The sequence below is a fragment of the Staurois parvus genome, unplaced genomic scaffold, assembly GCF_062004578.1.
Source record: "Staurois parvus isolate SC_StPar_1 unplaced genomic scaffold, SC_StPar_1.0 ptg000154l, whole genome shotgun sequence".
NCBI classification, from domain to species: domain Eukaryota; kingdom Metazoa; phylum Chordata; class Amphibia; order Anura; family Ranidae; genus Staurois; species Staurois parvus.
The window spans coordinates 13,388,298-13,405,828 of NW_028317950.1; the positions used below are offsets into that span (position 1 = coordinate 13,388,298).

General features: G+C 45.7%; 2 protein-coding genes across 2 annotated transcripts in view; one reads left to right on the forward strand and one right to left on the reverse strand.

Moving 5' to 3' along the window:
- LOC149463526 (ficolin-1-B-like) overlaps nucleotides 1–17,531 on the reverse strand; it is a 638,327-nt gene that overhangs the window by 460,732 nt on the left and 160,064 nt on the right. The window lies entirely within an intron of this gene.
- The window catches only part of LOC149463531 (histo-blood group ABO system transferase-like), a 149,702-nt gene that overhangs the window by 120,427 nt on the left and 11,744 nt on the right, over nucleotides 1–17,531 (forward strand). Inside the window, exon 6 of the mRNA XM_089675065.1 lies at nucleotides 17,264–17,398. Coding sequence (XP_089531191.1) covers nucleotides 17,264–17,398 — 135 coding nt within the window. The remainder of the gene's footprint in view (nucleotides 1–17,263; nucleotides 17,399–17,531) is intronic.

Consider the following 17,531-nt stretch of genomic DNA (forward strand, 5'->3'; position numbering starts at 1 on the left):
CAGATTAGGGGCCTGGCAGCAGCTATGGGAGGCCCGTAATCTGCCAGCACCCTATGTCAAAAAAATAAACACACCAGCAGTGTGAAGAGACCTGAAAGTGGCACATGGCAGAGTGTGGCGATGGAGACAGCAGCAATGGGAGGCCCGTAATCTGCCAGCACCCTATGACAAAAAATGGAACACACCAGCAGTGTGTGAGGAGACCTGAAAGTGGCACATGGCAGGGGCATGATTCATGGCGGATTTAGTCAGTTGTGTCAGGAACTGGTGGTTTGAAATCCAGACTAATCCACGCCTGATTCATTTTCACAAACGTGAGTCTCTCCACACTTTGGGTGGACAGTCGTGTCCTCCGCGGAGTTACAATACCTCCTGCCGCACTAAACACGCGCTCCGATGCCACGCTACTAGCCGGGCATGACAGCCTTTCAAGGGCAAATTCAGCTAGTTGGGGCCAAAGGTCAAGTTTCGTTGCCCAGTAGTCAAGGGGATTGTCTACCTCGGTTGGCAGGGTGCTGTCCAAGTAGGCCCAAGCCTGTTGTTTGAGCTCCTGCTCCAGGTCCACCTGATGCTGCTGCTGCTGCTGCGGCTGGTTAGTAGTTTCCTCACTGCGCTGGTGAAGAAAGCTACTCATCATCGACTGCAGACTGAGGCAGCCGCTGCTGGTGGAGCTGCCACTGCTCCTACCACCCCACCCCTCCCCTGCTGCCATGGCAGCGGAACGCGAGCGCACAGGGCCCACAGTGTCTGAGGATGGACGTTGGCGCACAAAGGCAGAGACCAACTGACTACATAGGTGGTTTTTATAGTACGTAATTTTGGCCTCCCTCTCAGCAGGTGTGAAAAAGGCCACCATTTTGGAACGATAGCGAGGGTCCAACAAGGTGGACAGCCAAAAGTCATCCCTCTGTCTGATGGTTATTATTCGGCTGTCGCTACGCAAGCAACCGAGCATGCTATGGGCCATTTGCGCCAAGGAATGCAAGGGACTCCCTGCCTCCATCTCCACAGCATACTGCCACGGTGCGTCTGGGTCCTCTGTCTCCTCCTCCTCCTCCTCTACCAGATGCTCCTGCTCCTCCACTCCTGTCCGCTGAGTGGAAAAACCACCCATTTCACTCAATAATTCCTGAGCACAAATGTCCTCCTCTACCTCCTCCTCTTCTTCATGTCCTGGCCCCACAGGGGTCATGTGGCGTTGAGATCTGTGCGCCACGTCTACCGCACCCTGACCAGCCATTGTTAACAGCATTTGTTCCAGGACGTGCAACAGAGGAATGACGTCGTTCATCCCATAGTCCTGCCGACTCATGAATAGCGTGGCCTCCTCAAAGGGCCTGAGCAAGCGGCAGGTGTCACGCATGAGCTGCCAATGGCTGACATCGAAGTTACACAGGGGAGTACCTTTATCCGCTTGTAACATCAGGAAATCGGTGATGGCCTTTCGCTGCTCGTAAAGGCGGTCTAACATGTGTAGGGTTGAATTCCACCTTGTTGCAACGTCGCAGATCAGGCGATGCTGTGGAATTCCGTTCTGCCGCTGCAGCTCAATGAGGGTGTTCTTTGCGGTGTAGGAATGGCTGAAATGCATGCACAGTTTACGTGACATTTTAAGGATGTCTTTCAGTGGGATGGTGGATTTTAGGAACCGCTTGACAACCAGATTGAACACGTGAGCCATGCATGGCGCATGGCACAACCTTCCTTGACGCAGAGCAGACACCATGTTCTTTCCGTTGTCGGTCAACATGGTTCCGATTTTCAGTTTGCGCGGAGACAGCCATCTGTCGATTTCTCTGTTCATTACACTCAGAAGTTCCTCCCCTGTGTGACTACGTTCGCCAAGGCATACCAGGTGCAGCACAGCGTGACACCGTTGCGCCCTGCACATGTGATATGCCGGTCGGGTAATGGGACTTGGCACGGGGGTGGCGGCTGAGGACACGGCGGAAAAAGAGGTGGTAGAGGCGGACATGTTTGCTGGACCAAGGACGTGCAAACGTGGAGGCAAAAGCGTCGTGACCTGTCCAAGTTGCTGGTGCGGCTGTGCCGGCACCACGTTCACCCAGTGGGCCGTAAATGACATATACTGTCCCTGACCGTAGTTACAGCTCCACACGTTGGCGCTGCCGTGCACTTTGGCAGAGACCGACATGCTCAAAGACTGGCCCACCATCTCTTCTACATGTGAATGCAGGGCTGGCACTGCCTTTATGGCGAAGAAATGACGGCTTGGCACTCTCCACCGCGGCGCGGCACAAGCCATCATTTCTCGGAAAGGTGCTGAGTCCACCAGTTGGAAAGGGAGGGACTGCAGCACCAGCAACTTGGACAGGAGGACGTTCAGCTTTTGCACCGTCGGGTGCGTGCTCGCAAACTGTTGTCTCTTGGAAACGGATTCCAAGAAAGACTGCTGACGGAATCCGAGAAGAGGAGTAGCAGGAGAAGGAGCATCTGAACGAGCGGAAGATGCCAACGAGCGACAACTCCCCTCAGCAGAGGTGTTGGAGCCTTGACTGGCTGATAGAGGGTGATTGACGACGTCGGGTGACGGAGCAAGTAACGGAGCGGGTGATGGAGCGGGGGCTGGGGCAGGCAGAACCGCCGTATCTTTATCACGGTTTTCCCAGGCCACCGAATGGTGACGCTGCATATGCTGACGCAACGCTGTAGTCTCAACATGGGCCCCCTGGCCACGCTTGCATTTCTGGCCACATAGTCGACAGACGGCTACGTTTACTTCCTCGGGCGGCTTGACGAAAAATTGCCACACCACCGAGTAGGAAACTTTGCCCCCGCTACTCCTCACTGGCTGACTGCTACTTCCTCCGTGCGCACCGGCACCACTACTGGCCGTGGTGGTAGGCTGCAGTGGAGCTGGTGCTCTACTCCGTGGCCGTTTGGCTCCACTGACACTGATGCGACCCTGCTGCCTCCTGGGCAACCCACCGACTGTTTCGCTCGCTGCCAAGCTGGCACCCTCTTCTCCTGATGATGCGGAAGAAATTGCCTGATGACGACGAGGCAGCCAAGTGCGATCAACCTCCTCATCATCAAGTACGGTCTCCGCCTCACTACTAGCCCCCTCGGCTGCGTGTGGGTCAGGAGACAGACCTGTCTCTAGACCGGCTACCGAGCCACTCTCCTCGCCAGTACTTGTTCGCCTGGCTGCTGAAAAGGCCGATGTCTCCCCCTGTTCCTGACCGCCCTCTGTTAGCTCTTCCTCACTGTACAGTGGGGCTGAGCCCACAGCATGCGATACTTCGCTTGGTGAGGGAACAGCAAAGGACAGGGGCAGGTAGAGGACATGTGATTTCAGTGGGCTTGCTCCCGGGCCATGCCAACTAACGGTTGTGTCTGACGTACCCACCGACCGTTGGCTGTAGGTGTCAGATGTGACCTGGGAAGAGGAAGACGACCGAGCCAACCAATCAATGACGGCAGGGTTGTCGGTGGAGACACGACCGCTGGATGACACCGGGAGCACTGGCCTCTGGCTGCGAATAGTGCTGCCTCGACCCCTTCCTCTGCTGCTACGTCTGCTCGCTCCTAAAACATTGCCTCCTCTGCCACTCCTCTGCATGTTGTCTGACATACTCTTTAATTCAACGATTATGTGTCCCTGAGTAACAATTCTGTGTCCCTGAGTAACAATTCTGTGTCTGTGCGAGTAACAATTCTGTGGCCCTAAGTAACAGTTCTGTGGCCCTCAGTAACAGTTCTGTGTCCCTGAGTAACAATTCTGTGTCTGTGCGAGTAACAATTCTGTGGCCCTAAGTAACAGTTCTGTGGCCCTCAGTAACAGTTCTGTGGCCCTGAGTAACAATTCTGTGTCTGTGCGAGTAACAATTCTGTGGCCCTAAGTAACAGTTCTGTGTCCCTCAGTAACAGTTCTGTGTCCCTGAGTAACAATTCTGTGTCTGTGCGAGTAACAATTCTGTGGCCCTAAGTAACAGTTCTGTGGCCCTCAGTAACAATTCTGTGTCTCTGAGTAACAATTCTGTGGCCCTAAGTAACGGTTCTGTGTCCCTGTGTAACAATTCTGTGTCTGTGCGAGTAACAATTCTGTGGCCCTAAGTAACAGTTCTGTGGCCCTCAGTAACAATTCTGTGTCTGCGCGAGTAACAATTCTGCGTCTGTGCGAGTAACAATTCTGTGGCCCTAAGTAACAGTTCTGTGGCCCTCAGTAACAGTTCTGTGTCCCTTAGTAACAATTCTGTGTCTGTGCGAGTAACAATTCTGTGGCCCTAAGTAACAGTTCTGTGGCCCTCAGTAACAATTCTGTGTCCCTGAGTAACAATTCTGTGGCCCTAAGTAACGGTTCTGTGGCCCTCAGTAACAATTCTGTGTCCCTGAGTAACAATTCTGTGTCTGTGCGAGTAACAATTCTGTGGCCCTAAGTAACAGTTCTGTGGCCCTCAGTAACAATTCTGTGTCCCTGATTAACGTTTCTGTGGCCCCAAGTAACGGTTCTGTGGCCCTCAGTAACAGTTCTGTGTCCCTGAGTAACAAATCTGTGTCTGTGCTAGTAACAATTCTGTGGCCCTAAGTAACAGTTCTGTGGCCCTCAGTAACAGTTCTGTGTCTGTGCGAGTAACAATTCTGTGTCTGTGCGAGTAACAATTCTGTGGCCCTAAGTAACAGTTCTGTGGCCCTCAGTAACAGTTCTGTGTCCCTGAGTAACAATTCTGTGTCTGTGCGAGTAACAATTCTGTGGCCCTAAGTAACAGTTCTGTGGCCCTCAGTAACAGTTCTGTGTCCCTGAGTAACAATTCTGTGTCTGTGCGAGTAACAATTCTGTGGCCCTAAGTAACAGTTCTGTGGCCCTCAGTAACAATTCTGTGTCCCTGAGTAACAATTCTGTGGCCCTAAGTAACGGTTCTGTGTCCCTGTGTAACAATTCTGTGTCTGTGCGAGTAACAATTCTGTGGCCCTAAGTAACAGTTCTGTGGCCCTCAGTAACAATTCTGTGTCTGTGCGAGTAACAATTCTGTGTCTGTGCGAGTAACAATTCTGTGGCCCTAAGTAACAGTTCTGTGTCCCTCAGTAACAGTTCTGTGTCCCTGAGTAACATTTCTGTGTCTGTGCGAGTAACAATTCTGTGGCCCTAAGTAACAGTTCTGTGGCCCTCAGTAACAATTCTGTGTCCCTGAGTAACAATTCTGTGGCCCTAAGTAACGGTTCTGTGGCCCTCAGTAACAATTCTGTGTCCCTGAGTAACAATTCTGTGTCTGTGCGAGTAACAATTCTGTGGCCCTAAGTAACAGTTCTGTGGCCCTCAGTAACAATTCTGTGTCCCTGATTAACGTTTCTGTGGCCCCAAGTAACGGTTCTGTTGCCCTGAGTAACAATTCTGTGTCCCTGATTAATGTTTCTGTGGCCCCAAGTAACGGTTCTGTGGCCCTCAGTAACAATTCTGTGTCCCTGATTAACGTTTATGTGGCCCTAAGTAACGGTTCTGTGGCCCTCAGTAACAATTCTGTGTCCCTGAGTAACAATTCTGTGTCTGTGCGAGTAACAATTCTGTGGCCCTAAGTAACAGTTCTGTGGCCCTCAGTAACAGTTCTGTGTCCCTGAGTAACAATTCTGTGTCTGTGCGAGTAACAATTCTGTGGCCCTAAGTAACAGTTCTGTGGCCCTCAGTAACAGTTCTGTGGCCCTGAGTAACAATTCTGTGTCTGTGCGAGTAACAATTCTGTGGCCCTAAGTAACAGTTCTGTGGCCCTCAGTAACAGTTCTGTGTCCCTGAGTAACAATTCTGTGTCTGTGCGAGTAACAATTCTGTGGCCCTAAGTAACAGTTCTGTGGCCCTCAGTAACAATTCTGTGTCTCTGAGTAACAATTCTGTGGCCCTAAGTAACGGTTCTGTGTCCCTGTGTAACAATTCTGTGTCTGTGCGAGTAACAATTCTGTGGCCCTAAGTAACAGTTCTGTGGCCCTCAGTAACAATTCTGTGTCTGCGCGAGTAACAATTCTGTGTCTGTGCGAGTAACAATTCTGTGGTCCTAAGTAACAGTTCTGTGGCCCTCAGTAACAGTTCTGTGTCCCTTAGTAACAATTCTGTGTCTGTGCGAGTAACAATTCTGTGGCCCTAAGTAACAGTTCTGTGGCCCTCAGTAACAATTCTGTGTCCCTGAGTAACAATTCTGTGGCCCTAAGTAACGGTTCTGTGGCCCTCAGTAACAATTCTGTGTCCCTGAGTAACAATTCTGTGTCTGTGCGAGTAACAATTCTGTGGCCCTAAGTAACAGTTCTGTGGCCCTCAGTAACAATTCTGTGTCTGTGCGAGTAACAATTCTGTGTCTGTGCGAGTAACAATTCTGTGGCCCTAAGTAACAGTTCTGTGGCCCTCAGTAACAATTCTGTGTCCCTGAGTAACAATTCTGTGTCTGTGCGAGTAACAATTCTGTGGCCCTAAGTAACAGTTCTGTTGCCCTCAGTAACAATTCTGTGGCCCTAAGTAACGGTTCTGTGGCCCTCAGTAACAATTCTGTGTCCCTGTGTAACAATTCTGTGTCTGTTCGAGTAACAATTCTGTGGCCCTAAGTAACAGTTCTGTGGCCCTCAGTAACAATTCTGTGTCTGTGCGAGTAACAATTCTGTGTCTGTGCGAGTAACAATTCTGTGGCCCTAACTAAAGTTTCTGTGGCCCTAAGTAACAATTCTCTGGCACTCAGTAACAATTCTGTCTGTCCCTGAGTAACAATTCTGTGGCCCTAATAACGTTTCTGTGGCCCTAAGTAACAATTCTCTGGCACTCAGTAACAATTCTGTCTGTCCCTGAGTAACAATTCTGTGACCCTAATAACGTTTCTGTGGCCCTAAGTAACAATTCTCTGGCACTCAGTAACAATTCTGTCTGTCCCTGAGTATGAATTCTGTGGCCCTAACTAGCGTTTCTATGTCCCTAAGTAACGATTCTGTGGCCCTCATTAACAATTCTGTGTCCCTGAGTAATGGTTCTCTGTCCCTAAGTAACGTTTCTCTGTCCCCAAGTATCGTTTCTGTGGCCCTAACTCTGTCCCTGTCCCTAATACAGAGCGGTCTGCCTCTGTTCAATGACTGCAGGCAAATGAAGAATTCCAAAATGGCCGCTATTTATAGCTCGACCATTACACAGTGCTGGCTGGCTGGCTGCTGATTGGCTGATGCGATCACATGTCGTTGAGGAATGCATTATGGGTCAGCGCGCCTTGTCTGCGCGCCTTCCCAGACATCCCCGCTCCGTCGCCGCACATGTCAGCCGCCATTTTCGGAAAAATTTCGATTCGGTCCGAAGTAGGCTATTTTTCGGATTCGGCGCGAATCGAAATTTTTCTGATATTCGACTCGAATTCCACTTCGGCTACTTCGATTCGCTCATCTCTAGTAATGAAGTATAACAGGATGCAAAGGAAATACACTCACATATATAGTGATCCGATAACAAGGATGGCCTCTGGCCAAGTAAACCACGTGGATGAGTCACTGGGGGCCGCTTCCTGACATGTTTCGTGCAAACGCACGTTCTCATGTTTTGCACGAAACATGTCAGGAAGTGGCCCCCAGTGACTCATCCACGTGGTTTACTTGGCCAGAGGCCATCCTTGTTATCGGATCACTATATATGTGAGTGTATTTCCTTTGCATCCTGTTATACTTCATTACCTATTAAAGCAAGTTTGCACTATGGATATCTCTGTGCTTGGGCTCATTTCCTTATGAGCCCTCCCTTTCAAGGATACCATTGATGACAGCTCTGTACGTTGGCTCCCCCTGGCGTTTATTGACGGTACTGCGGTGACCTGGAAGTCCTATGGTGCGCTGTAATTCCAGTTTGATGCCCACCAGCTGTTCCTGAGCTCCAGACACCGAGACGCAGATGACCAGGAGTTGGTCCAAACATTCAAATGCGCTTATACATGCGCTATCTGGTTAGTGCAACCCACACCTATTTACTACAACACTGAAGTCACCGTTGCCAACATAGGTTATAGTATAAACTGTCATCCACTTAATACACTTATGTGATTTCTATTTCTGAACCATTTACTATATGGTATACCTAATACATTATACGGGGCTTTCCACCCCAGAGACTATGATATTGGTATAACATATCTTGAGAATAACCCTGATATTAGGGGTTTTTTATATTTATATTTTTAAGTGCTGCATGCTGTTTATATATGTGCTCTATAAGGTTTAGGGTTCTACCTTTCATGCTAGCTGCTCCCTGTACACAATTCCAGCGCTCGTTTATGTATCATAATTTTATTAACTTCTGCTGTGCTTTCCCTTTGGAACACCCATAATGTTTTGTGACACCATAGAAGTGCGATGCCCTGTCACAATGTTAGAAGGGTTTTGTTTCACCCAGGATTCTTATCCAGGCAGGTTGAGAGGCTCCACGGTGCATGTCTCACACAGAGGAAATTGTTTCTTTAGGTTCTTCACTGGTTGGTAAAACCTGGTTCAGGACCTGGAGCCTGAAGATTTCTTAGAGACTTGGGTGGGATAAAATCTCCGATCCTGGGTCCTGGTTTTGGGAACACTGATTGTGCAGGTGTGAACTGGTATTTTTAGAGTCAGGACTAGTTCTGCGATCCATGCTCTTGAGAAGTCCATGTGGTTGCAGGGAAGCAGCCAGTGGCTTGCATGTCTGCATGGTACAGGTGTCAATGGAGCAGCAGTGAGCTGTAAGGAAAAGAGCATTGACAGAGGTGCAGCATACCTACATGAATACAGGGATGCTGTAGCAGAGGTTTAGGAGGCCCAAGGCACAAGGCCTGGGCATGTTAAAGAGAGTCAGGAGGCTGACCATTACCTTATTTTGTGTTGATGGTGGAAACCCCTGAGAGAGAAGCCAATTGTTTTGGTAAGAACTTTTTCTTCCTTTTAAATAAAAGTGGGCCAACAAGCCCTTAAATGGCATAACCGGCATGGACTGTATTGACTGGTGAGTGCTACACTTGAGCTAAACAACATTCAAACATCACAAGATATTATAGGTAGTTGAGGAGCACTGCACATGAATGGTTGTAGAACAATGGTCACTTTGAGTGTCATAAAACACAGCCAATGCATTTTGGGGGTTTGTTCCCTCCACCCTTCTTCTGGGCTTTGGTAATTGTAGATATTTTAGTCCTACGGACTGTAGTCTGTGTCGTGATATCAGTGTTCTGGAGCGTATATTTCGCCTGCAGTGGTAAGAAGAATGAGTTTTTTAAACACAGAACTTCTGGCCTACCTCCACAATCTTCACAGGCATGAAGGGACTGTCGTTCAGTCAAGCTGCCACAGACCACAGACCTACCCACCACTGATAGGGTCTACTGCTATCTCACACATACACTACAAATCTATGGCATCAGTGTCAGAGATGTAGCATTATTAAATGTTTTTATTTATAAAATAAAGAATTTACTAATATAGAAAGATATATTCCACAGTAAGGTCTCATGCACACATGAACTCACCTAGTCGTTAAACTCCTGGTAGCAGAAAAACACTAAACGTGGCAAAAACGCGTGTAAATGCTGTACCGCGTTTAGCCACTTTTAGTGCTTGGATGTTTATTCATTTGATGGCCAGAGTATTTTCCATTGACATGGATAAATGCCCAAGCGATAAACACAGCTAGCGTTTAGAAGTGTTTAGGCACGTTTACACATGTTTTTGCCGTGTTTAGCGGTTTTTGGTCAAAACGTTCCTCTCCTAAATGTGATTATTCTGTGTTCAGAAAAGGAATGTTTAATTGCCCCTAAACTCTGCTGCTCCTAAACTCTGGTAAAAGCCTATGTGTACATGAACTTTTATTGAGTTGAGTTCAGGGACTTTGGCAAAAAAACACCAAAGCTCCTAAACTCACGCTTAGGAGCAGCAGTGTACATGAGGCCTAAAAAAACATTTAGAACTTACAAGTTTTTCAAGTTTTGTTATATTTTAGTCAGTTTAATGTCTCAGTTTATTCTAAAATTAAAGCCAAATTCCCAAACAGTATTATATGCTGTATGTATACAATATATTATCACATCCTACACTAGATGGCACTGGGGTAGTCCTTCACTCTATCAGTCTTTGTTGATTGCGAGGGAGGTACTATTTCCCATGAGCCTCGCTGTCTAACATCTCCTGTTTGGGTGATTACCAGTTTGCCATATGGCTGCGGTTGCTTCACTTTCGGATATATATTTATATATATATATAGATATATAGATATATTTGTGTGTGTATATACTGTATATATATATATATATATATATATATAGTATTTATAGATAGGTATATTTTTAGAGATATATACAGTATATATATAAAATTATAGATATAGCTATATATATATATATTTATTGCTCAGCATAAATGATTACACCCAACAGATTTGTCAGAAAACCCTTACTTTCCTTTCAGAATCAACATTTTCTATGGGACACTATACTACAAAACACTCCCACAAATGCAGGCCATTGATTACACACAAGATTTGTTAATTTGCACACAAGAAAAAGTATTTCTCCTAACAAATTCATTCAAGACCATGTTGCAAAAATGAATTCACTCTAATGAAAGTCTTAGGAGCAAAGCTAAATTTCGGACATCAAAATCCTAATTAACAGTAATTTGACTACAGGGGAGTCTGATTATTCATTAAACAGGTGTCCAGCAGACAGTTGATTATAAAGGGGCATTACTTAAAGAAAACCCCTCCCCATTTCATGCTGTCAGCAATGGCACCACATGGAAGAGAAATGTCACAAGGCCTGAGAAAGAAAATAATTTCTGTACACAAGAAAGGTAAAGGCTACAAAAAGATTAGCAAAGCTTTACTTATCAGTCAGAATACTGTAGCAAAAGTGATACAAATATGTAACAAAGATAGAACTGCAACCATCTCACAGAGATGTCCAGACCAATCCATGGAAGTTAACACCTCGACAGGAGCATCTTCTGATGAGAAGGGTTGAAGAAAATCGCTATGCAAGTTCACTGCAATTAGCTAAAGAGGTAGAAAGCCAAACTAGGGCGATTGTTTCCCGTGATACAATACGGCGTACACTGCAGAGGAATGGCATGCATGAGTGTCACCCACAAAGGATGTCTCTTCTAAAGCCCATGCACAAAAAAGCCCACCTAGAATTTGCCAGGGCCCCTGCTGAAAAAGAAGAAGACTACTGGGACTCTGTACTCTGGAGTAATGAGACCAAGATGGAATTGATGGCTTCAAAACTGTATGGCGTTGCAAAGGTGAGAAGTACAAAGAAAAATGCATGGTGCCTACAGTGAAATATGGTGGTGGCAGTGTCCTTCTGTGGGGCTGAATGAGTGCTGATGGTGTCGGGGAGTTGCATTTCATTGATGGTATCATGAATTCACAGATATACTGCTCCATATTGAAAGAGAAGATGCTACCATCACTCCGTGCCCTTGGTCATCGTGCACTATCCCAACAAGACAATAATCCAAAACACACATATAAGGCCACTGTTGCATTTCTGAAGAAGAACAGGGTGAAAGTGATTCAATGGCCAAGTATGTCTCCTAATCTGAACCCAATCACCTATGGGGAATTCTGAAGAGACAAGCTGAGCATCACTCTCGACCATCCAGGCTGTAAAAAACGTCGTTCATGAAGAATGGAAAAAGATAGATATTGCAATATGTCGCCAACTTGTTTATTCCATGCCTAGAAGACTTTGTGCTGTCCTTACAAGTCATGGAGGTCATACAAAATATTAGATGTAGTAGTTTTTGTTGTGGGGTGTATTCATTTTTGCATCAACTAATTTGAGTAAAACTGAAGATTTTGTAAAATAAGTTATATTATTTACCTTATTTCATTTAATGAGCTAAACAAATGTTCTATAAAACTCAGTTTTGTAAAAATTTTGGAAATTGTTCTTGTGTTCATTGAGATATTGATTAAATCTTAATCTTCAAAAAGGGGTGCACTCCTTTATGCTGAGCACTGTAAATACACTGCTCAAAACAATTAAAGGAACACTTTTTAATCAGAGTATAGCATAAAGTCATTTAACCTCCTGGGATATTGATTTGGTCAGTTAAGTAGCAGAGGGGGTTGTTGATCAGTTTAAGTTGCTTTGGTGTTAATGAAATTAACAACAGGTGCACTAGATGGGCAACAAAGAGACGGCCTCCAAAACAGGAATGGTTTTACAGGCGAAAGCTACTGACATTTTTTTCCCTACTCATCTTTTCTGACTGTTTTTCACTAGTTTTGCCTTTGGCTAGGGTCAATGTCAGTTCTGGTAGCATGAGGCGATACCTAGACCCTACAGAGGTTGCAAAGGCAGTCCAACTCCTCCAGGATGGCACATCAATAAGTGCTATTGCCAGAAGGTTTGTGGTGTCTCCCAGCACAGTCTCAAGAGCATGGAGGAGATTCCAGGAGACAGGCAGTTACTCTAGGAGAGCTGGACAGGGCTGTAGAAGGTCCTTAACCCATCAGCAAGATCGGTATCTGCTCCTTTGTGCAAGGAGGAGCAGGATAAGCACTGCCAGATCCCTACAAAATGACCTCCAGCAGGCCACTGGTGTGAATGTCTGTCATGATTCACCCACACGCACACGCCTACAGCGACTAGCTAACCGAGGTGCGCATGTGCGGCTGTGACTTGGGGTAAGAGGGAATTAGGGGAACTTAACTTTGAATATATAAAACCGTATATAAGACCAGCCGTGATATACTTTCACCTCTTGGCCACCACCGGAGGGAGACTCAACTCCAATCCAGAGGGCTGACCACACACACTGGCAGATAAAAATCTTATATACAATCTGGTGCACTAATTAGAGTTGAGGAGCAGCTTAGCAATCACACACCCTTCTAGGATCCCACCAGCTATCCTACAAGCCAGAAGCCCGGTGTTAATCACTCTTCCACTTTCCACACACCCCCACACCAGACACACCACAAACGGTAGCTTGCCCCCACCCAACAGCTTTACTGGCCTGCTGGGACACCACACACACACAGATCTCTGTCTGGCAGACCTCTTACCTTTACAATCTGCATACAGTCTGCCAACACACAGTGCAATTGCATACAGACAGGCAATGAACTTGACTGAGCATATAAAGGCACTAAAATACAATACAATCTAATCTCTCCGGACATATGAGCCCGTGCTTAAATACCCAGAAGTCACTTATTAATTTTAAGATTTAATATCCCGAAAGTGGGCAGTGCATAAAATATGTACAAAGTATAAAGAGTTACAAAAAATAAAAAAAGACACACATAGACTATTCACTATAAAATAAAAGGGAACAAAAAACAGAAATAAAACTTTTACCAAGATTTATCCTGTGACTGGAGTAAGTCAGGGAGAGTCAGCAATCCGTCAGTCAATCGAACTGGCTCCATACGAATCACAATGTCCATACTTCAGGGTCCTCAATTTATGGGAATATGGACGTGGGCTGGACATTAGTCCTTGTCCAGTTGATTCTGGGGGGTGTTCCTGTACACACCCACAGGCTGTTCTGGGTGTTGAACTGCCAAAAGTCAATTGGACCAGGAACGGTTTGAATCACCAAGTCGGGGATTGAATTTTCGACACCAGCGCATCAGTCCGATCGCGACAGTACCAATTACTGTTCGGCTGTCGCAATCCAGCGCCACATAACCATTTCCTGCATTTTTCTGGCATTCTACATAAGCCACAAATACAGTTTTTACATGCTGATGCAACTCACCGAGTGCCCAATCAGAAGGAAGTATTTTCATCTCTCTGCAACTAATATTTTAGCTTTTATGAGGGATGAAACATACTCCTTTGATCTATGTATGTACTTTTAGAGCTCCCTAGACAGATCGGAACCCCCCTGGTGTCATGAAGCCGAAACGTCTGCGTTTCTCTTTTAAGCTTCAGGAAGATGGCAAAGTCTGATTACATATAGGTGAAAAAATCTTATTAGCACCCAGGCTTCACTTTCAGCCCGAGGAAGCTCTGTCTCTTTTCAGATGCTAATGGGTGACCATCTGTCTCTGAATACCTATGACTGAATATTTCTTTAATAACAAGGACTTAAACTACATTTAGGATTACATATTGCTACAGGTCACATTTCAGCTACTCAAATCTGTACATTTATGTCACAATGTCTCTGACCAAAAAAATCAGAAATAGACTTCATGAGGGTGGCCTGAGGGCCCAACGTCCTCTAGTGGGCCCTGTGCTCACTGCCCGGCACCATAGAGCTCTATTGGCATTTGCCAATGAACAACAGAATTGGAGGGTCCACCACTGGCACCCTACGCTTTTCACAGATGAGAGTAGGTTTACCCCTAGCACGTACCAGACGTGAAAGTGTCTGGAGAAGCCGTGAATAATGTTATGCTGCCTGTAACATTGTTCAGCATGACTGTTTTGGTGATGGGTCTGTGGTGGTCTGGGAGGCATATCCATGGAGGGACGCACAGACCTCTACAAGCTAGACAATGGCACCCTGACTGCCATTGGGTATAGGGATGAAATCCTTGAACCCATTGTCAGACCTTATGCTGGTGCAGTGGGTCCTGGGTTCCTCCTGGTGCATGACAATGCCCAGCCTCAGAGTATGCTGGCAGTTCCTGGAGGATGAAGGTATTAACACCAGTGAATGGCCTCCACGCTCGCCTGACCTAAATCCAATAAAACACCTCTGGGATAGCATGTTTTGGTCCATCCGAAGCCACCAGGTTGCACCTCATACTGTCCAGGAGCTCACTGATGCCCTGGTCCAGATCTGGGAGGAAATACCCCAGGACACCATCTGTCGTCTCATAAGGAGCATGCCCCGACGATACAAGCACATGGGGGCCATACAGACTACTGAGTACCATTTTGAATTGCTGCAATTAAATTTCTGCAAAATGGACTAGCCTGCTGCATCATTTTGTCACTTTGATTTTCGGGGTGTCTTTGAATTCAGTCCTCTGTAGATTGTTAATTTTCATTTCCATGAAACGATGGGGCATCCTTATATTCCTAACACATTACCCTGTCCATATCAACATAGATATCCAGCATGATATTTTCCCCAATGAGATCTGATGTGTTTTCAAAGTGTTCCTTTAATTGTTTTGAGCAGTGTATTGGAGTCCTCCCATAAGCTATCCTCCTGAATACATCATCTGTGACAAAACACGTTGGGTGGGCCTACGGGAGTGACATCATCATGCACCGCATAGTGATTAGAGGGTCGGATGGACCTGGAGCAGCCCACAGAAACGCTGTGTATTTTATTTGTTAAGTGCTGTATAGCCGGCATCGGTTGCAAGATAATGTGAGTGCACATCTTTTTATGTATAATATTTTTTTTAAATATGGTTTTACACTATGGGATGATCCCTTGCTTTTCATTTTTGAGAGACATTGAGGAGGCCGAGGCTGGAGTACTGACGATCAATTGACTGAGGGTGGCTGGATTAACTCTAAAAGCGCTGTTAGACCATTTTCCACCATAGTGATGATCTATAATATCTGGTAAACTGCTAATCTCATCTTTGCTGCATTTTTCACTGGTGGATAAGGAAGCAGTGTATGCACAAGGTGACTGCAAAAAGATTTTCCAGCACTGAACTTTCTCTTGGGGTGTTATCTTCCTGTTTTTTTTTTTACTTTTTAAAAATATTTTTGATTAATATCTAGTAGTTTACACTTTTTGCACTAGCACTTTTGGACATGTCATATTGTCCATTTGGGATTATATCTATTACACTTAATGTTAATTTTGCATGCTCATCTTTTTGACATATGTGATTGTATGATAAATGTGATTATTTCTATTGCTTATTTTGGGGTTTAGTGCTGCACTGTTATATATTACTGGTCATTTGGGCTTAGCATCGCAAGATTACTTTGGTATCAGCAGCTGCACTTGGGGGGAGATTATACCTAAATGCAAAGGTTTTTTGTTTTATATGCTTCTGTGATGTTTCAGTGATGCTTTGGTGATGCTTTTTTGAAGCTTGTCAAATGCCCTGTGTGTGTGTGTTGATATTTTTATTTGTTTTAAAGAGATCCTGTAGAAACCTGGCTCAGTGGTAACCCCACTCAACAGATTCTGAGCTCATTAGTACCCTTGTTCAGCAGATCCCCAGCTCGGTGGTACACTTGTTCAGCAGTCCCCAGCCTATTAGTACCATTGTTCAGCAGATATCCTGCTCAATAATAACCCCCAGCTCTTCTAATCCCCCACTCATTAGTAACCCCCAACTCTGCTGATCCCCCACTCAGTAGTAACCCCCAGCTCTGCTGATCCCCCCACTGAGTAGTAACCCTCAGCTCTGCTGATCCTTTGGTTTGCTGATCCTCCTCTCTCTCTGGTCCCCACTCACCTGCTGCTATATTGCTTCTATGTTGCAAACCATGTGTGACATTAGTTTCCTCTGCTCCGGACTGCCAGCTCTGCTGATTCTCCACCTCTCGGTCCTCTCTCTCTGGTCACCACTCACCTTCTGCTACAGCGTTTTTATGTTGCATTCTGCTAGTTGCCCCGCTCCAGTCCGGACCCCGCTCACCTTCTGCTGCTCCACACTGCACACCAAATAAGACATCTGCACCAGGCACTTCCAGAATATATACATTTGAACTGGAAGTGACTGCTGATGACATCTTTCCGGTTTACTTGTTGATTTCCCAGTGCATCCTGGGAAATCGCATACCTGCAATACCTCCTAAACAAAGTGTGGCTAACTCTGAATAAAAGCCTCTCAAAACCTGCATGGCTGTTAGAAAGCTTTTCCATAGACTTTTATGAAGGCTTTGGAGACACTTTGAAGCACCAAGAAAGTGACATGGGGTATCATTTTTGAAGCAAAGCAAACATAACGTGTGAACAGCACTGTAAGCTTACCATTTTATTTAATGACAGGTGCTTTGGTTGGCATTCAGAGTGCTTCTATAAAAGCGTGTCCAATGCCACATTTTGAAGTATAAATGAGCCCTAATGGTGTGCATTGTCCTAACCTCCAAATTCCTGCTCCAAAACATCTTCAGTTCTTTGCTCCCCTCCATTCTTGATGTGGTGCTTTGAAACAAGCTGCTTCACACAGGATCCTTCCCATGAAAATGCCTAAAATCTAATTCTAGAAAGTTGCAGAGTGCACAGAAAGCAGAAATTTGCATTTGAAAATATCTAGATTGGAAAGCACAGGGGTAACTGTAAAAAACATCTTTATACCTGCCTTACTTGATCTTGTGAGCCTAGAGTCTGTGAAATGTTATGTTTGCATATCCGCTAAACTCCAGACCAATGTTTTTTCTGTGTTTTGTAGGAGGTTAGACGTCTTGATGGTAACACCCTGGCTTGCCCCAATTATATGGAATGGCAGTTATAACATTGATATTCTAAATGCACAGTTCCATCAGAGAAATGTCAGTATTGGCATTACTGTTTTTGCCATTAAAAAGTAAGTAAAATATGTATAAAATTAATTGATGTGTTAGCATTGGGAAAGGCAACTCATGAACAAGGAGGCAATGCATTTGTATAATGACATTGACCACTGAAGGTGAAATATATTGAGAAACTTTCAGTCAACA